This window comes from Olea europaea, unplaced genomic scaffold (assembly GCF_002742605.1).
Source record: "Olea europaea var. sylvestris unplaced genomic scaffold, O_europaea_v1 scaffold1063, whole genome shotgun sequence".
Taxonomy (NCBI): Eukaryota; Viridiplantae; Streptophyta; class Magnoliopsida; order Lamiales; family Oleaceae; genus Olea; species Olea europaea.
The window spans coordinates 238,693-243,956 of NW_019227980.1; the positions used below are offsets into that span (position 1 = coordinate 238,693).

Sequence of the window (5,264 nt, forward strand, 5' to 3'; positions counted from 1 at the left end):
CATATGTACATACACGTGTTTTCTCGTTTTTCCTTGTGTTTGGGTGGGTGTCAAATGGTGTGAAAGCTAGAATGCATTTTTCACCCAAGGGGTGTGAGAAACGCACTATATAGTGCCAAAAACACTTGCTGAAGTGCTTGCCCAACTTCCCACACAAAGCACCTTTCAACTTTTCTTCAATTTTTAACTTTGAAATTCATTAAATATTCATCAAATTACACAACCAAAAATACAAACTGACTTGCACACAATTGTTTATCCCAAAAATCAAAACCATATCCAAGAAGAAATGGCCATCAACAAGCAACCCAAGAAGCCAATTCAATCAAGTCTAGCGACAACACTATTCTTCATTGTAGTTTTCACAATTCCAGCCCTTCTCCTTCTCCACAGTCCATCAGCTTCAATTTGTGCAACTTTTTCCTCCACCAACAAGCCATGGTCGGGCGACCTTTTCAATGCTGAATTTGCGTGGAACAAGCTAAAATTCGTCGATGGCAAGCCACCGTCGTCAATGACTCTTAAAATTGCCGTCTTCTCTAGGAAATGGCCTACTACTAATACTCCCGGTGGCATGGAACGACATGCGCACACACTGCATACAGCTCTTGCTGCTCGTGGGCATCACGTACACATCTTTACGTCTCCTACACTCGATGATGCTCTCACAACCACAATGCAAGAGCAAATTCCTTCACAAGGAAGTCCAAGTTTGTTGCCTATCATACATTGGCATGAGGGGGAACCGAACAAATGGCGTTACAATATGGCTTGGGAACAATTTCAAGAAGAAAATGAACGCAAACCATTCGATGTAATTCATTCCGAAAGTGTGGCTATCCCTTATTGGTTAGCTAGACATATTCCTAACCTCGTAGTTTCATGGCATGGGATAGCATTTGAAGGCGTGCAGTCAAGTATCTACCAAGATTTGGTACGCCCGCCAAAAGAGCCCATATCACCTACCTTCAACAGAAGCTTACAAGGCATGATCCCCAAAGTACTAAACGAAATTCGTTTTTTCAAAAATTATGCACACCATGTAGCTATAAGTAATAGTTGCGGAGAAATGCTTCGAGATGTGTACCAAATCCCCATTCGACGAGTACATGTAATCCCTAATGGTGTAAACGAAGAAGATTTTCAGCAAGATTCAAGATTAGGCCATCAGTTTAGATACAAAATTGGCGTCCCCCAAAATGCTAGTTTAGTCCTTGGTGCAGCAGGACGACTGGTGAAGGATAAAGGGCATCCCTTATTATACGAGGCCTTTTCAAAACTTAAGGACAACTACCCTAACATCTACCTAATTGTTGCTGGCTCAGGACCATGGCTACAGAGGTACAAAGACTTACGGCCACAAGTCATAGTTTTGGGATCAATAAATTCATCTGAATTACGCGCTTTCTACAACGCGATTGATGTGTTTGTTAATCCAACACTTAGGCCACAAGGGCTTGATCTTACACTAATGGAGGCCATGATGAGTGGAAAACCTGTTATTGCATCAAGATTTCCTAGCATTAAAGGAACTATTTTGGTTAATAATGAATTTGGTTTCATGTTTTTGCCTAATGTCGAATCGTTGTTGGAAGCATTGGAAAAGGTTGTGGCAGAAGGATCAAAGAGGTTACTACAGAGAGGAAAAGCTTGCAGGGAGTATGCAGTTTCTATGTTCACCGCAAGGAAGATGGCATTGGCTTATGAAAGATTGTTCTTTTGTATTAAGAACACAACATTTTGTACATACCCTTGAGAGAAATTATGATAGCAGATTTTTCTTTCGTGTCAAAATTATGAGAAAGGAATGAACGACTCTAACTGCACTCAGATACCTAAATCAGTTCATTAATATATTAATGAGCAGTCAAAGTGACACAAGTTCCACTTGAGGATGACAACGGGACGTGTATGGGGAAGGGTCATCCATTTCTGTCCCTCGTTGCTTTGGGTGTTTTTGTCACCTTGTCCCACTCTCGTATCTGGTTGAAGTGGGACGGGGCAGGACAAGTCCTCTGCCCCATTTATTGCCCGATTATTTTTTATTTATTTTTTATTTTGCTTTTATTAATTTTTATATCTTTGATTAGTGAATATTATCATTTCATTTTTATTTTATTTTTTCAATTTGTACAACTCATGTTCTTTCTAAAAATAATGATAAATATTTTCTTTTAGTTTGATAAAAAATTTGAATTTGAAATTAACTATTAATGAGGTGGGTAGTGAGATGAAGACCATATTTTTAATTCCCATCCCATATCAGCTTTGGAGTCAATTATCGTCATCCTGTTTACTTGATTAGGTGGGCAATCTTTGTCCCATTTGGGATGTGATCTCGCGACTACCGAATTTAACGAATTTTTTTGTCATTCCTAGTTCCACTTGGTTTCTAGTGTTTGTTTGCTTGGAGAATGGTGTCCAAGGGAAAATAAGTTAAACCTCTACATGATAGGTCCTAAGTTAGGACATATTGTGAAATACACTTTCATGATTCGAAAAAGACTTTAATGTGACTTTGCATTAAATGCTCATTCGTTACATATTAAACACATAAGATTGGGTAATGAATGCTGTGACAATCACTAAGCAAAAAGTTACATGTCTATTTCAAGATGAGTCGACAGCAAAATCATAGGTGGTTATAAGAAGGATCTACTTGGTACAACTTAGGTCACCAATTTTACAAAGCTAAAGCTTGGTCAAACCATTTGTTTAAAAGACATTTTACCAATCTAAAATTGACTAGATTCATGTCTAACTCTTAAAAAGATGTTTTATAGTTGCACATAATGCTGTTCATCATCAATCAAGGTGGCATCAGTCTTTTGATTCATTGTCCAATAAATCAGAGGTTTCATTGTCATCTAGACTAGTGATAAGTTCCATTGTTGACGTATAAACAATATTAAGAGACACTTTATTAATAGACAATGAAATTCTTAGAAAATATGGTTATAGATATTTAGGTTAATGATAAGTATATTTTGCACCTTTTATTTTTTATTTTTAAGCTTACATAATATTAATTTATTGGATTTTACTAATCTATTTGACACTAAAATCAATGACAGATTGTCTAGCATTGGACAATGTGGCAATGGCTCCACTACCAAATACTCTAAAGATACTTTTCATTAGAGACTAATAGCACTTTTAAGTTGCTAGTTTCATCTTATTTGCTAACAAGAGCTCATTTAGTAAGTCTGAGTTCTCAATATTTCAACGATGAGATACGAGGAAGATTAATTTAGATATCAAGCCCAAGAGGCAGCCACCTCAAATTCAAAATTGTTGGGGCCCATAATTCATCTTTGGAAATAATAATAATTGATTGTAACTTAAAAGGCTAAAATCACACACATGGATTAGCCTTAAATAAGAGTTTTGATTGTTCCATTCTTGCTGGCAAGCTTTAAAGTTTTTATTTTTAAGTCAGGCCCAAATATTCCTTTTTTTTTTTTTAAAAAAAAAATCATTTATTAATTGTAATATAAGAACATTGATTGTATTATAAGAACAAAGAGCTTTCAAAACAAAGTTATTTATCTAATGATTAAATTAAAAAAAAATACACAATTTGACACTCTTGTGTTCAGACGTTTGAGTTTAAAATTTTTTTAAATTGATACAAGATATATTACACGTTAAAGAACCGGAAATTACAATAATTTCTCCCACATAAGCTTAAATTTGTCAGTGATATCCCTTCTTAGTCCGCCAAATTTATTAAAATGATCAGCAGTTCGCCGTTTGTTAGTCCTAACTTTATCAACTTGATGTTCCATTTCACCATGTCTTTAGTGGCCCTATACCGCTCCGCATCCTTATTTCTGGCTTGACTTTGTTTGTTTATCTGCTTTTGGGTGTAGTTAGGTATAAAAATGTTAAATACCTGTGATTCAATTGGTGAAATAGTATCTCTCCCCACTTCGCTTCCTTAAGAGATTTATGAGCTATACCAAATCTGTTCTATAAATCTAATTCAATGACCACAAAAGGAATCAATCGTGCATCCGCACGTGTGGCACCCTTATTTCGTTTATCATTTTAGCCCAAATCCAAACAACACTGTGGAATTGATTGACGATACCATCCTCCTCTCATTGCACACGAGACATAGAGTAGCTTGACGACCTTGGAATAAAGAATGACTTTAGAAGAACTTGGCCTGATGAGAGTGGAGTCCTATTCTATAATCTGACTTTGATCTAAAGGTAGCAGATTTTGAGCCCGGAGCCAAACCAAACATAGGAAGAGAAATATTAATCTTATCAAGAGAACATGTATTGAAAAAAAATAGCTTGTTTGATTCAGTCAACCTTATTTAAATGATGTAAAATCGTTCCATTAATTAACAATTTAGGTTACAAGAGAATATCCAGTTTCAAGCAGGTTTAAATTTTGATTGCATAGAGAAGTTACATTTTTTAACCAAACGATTGTAGTAAACCTCAATGCCATATAGACGAGTGATTTGCACTATTGGAATTAGATAACATTATTCTTTAAAAAAATATATATTTGTTTTTGAGAGTTACTTTATTATATATTGACTATATCAACAACTTGCTAGGTAGAAACTTAAAATGAAAGGTTTGCCCCACTCTATATGTAACCAACCTAACTTCTTTATTGAAATGAGAAGCCTATATAACCATTGTTGCTTATAAGTTACAAAAGTTGTCAATATCGTATACTTAAATATGTAAGTATGTATCTATGTTAAATAAATATTAGTCAAAGGATGAAAGAAAAGTGAACAATGATGTTTTCAAGTTAGCGACGTTTAAGTTTGAATGTTGGGACTTACAGTAAGGAAAGGAAATAGAATAAAGAAAGGACAAGGTGTTAGAGGAATAATTAATATCAAATGAAAAATGTGTATTCAATAAGAAGATTGAAAAATAAGGGTGATAATAGTTCTAACTTCTTGCTGTTGAAATAGGGTTAGTGTAACTATACGAGCGCTCTTATTGTCAACACATCCTTGATCAATTATGTACATTCCTACAGGGAATATTGGGTTTCATGTGATAATTGCTGTGTCGTGTAATCGCTTCTTTCTCATATCTTGACAGTAGCATCATGTATTGGATGGAGTTTATACCTGTTTGTTCTGATTGTGATTTTAGTATGCAGCGGAAATAAGGATAGATTCTATCAAGACCAGATCAGTTTAGTAATAAGAACAGAACAAAGTATATTTTGAGAGAAACTTTTTTTTATATATATGAATTATTTGATTTGAGTACATGACAAAC

The 5,264-nt window shown here is 34.9% G+C and overlaps 1 protein-coding gene across 1 annotated transcript; it reads left to right on the forward strand.

Moving 5' to 3' along the window:
- Positions 1 to 204: 204 nt before the first annotated feature.
- LOC111373040 lies at positions 205 to 1,834 on the forward strand. The gene has a single exon (XM_022995499.1). It carries the CDS (start codon positions 290 to 292, stop codon positions 1,754 to 1,756), a length of 1,467 nt encoding a protein of 488 aa, XP_022851267.1. The 5' UTR covers positions 205 to 289; the 3' UTR covers positions 1,757 to 1,834.
- The last annotated feature ends 3,430 nt before the right edge of the window (positions 1,835 to 5,264 follow it).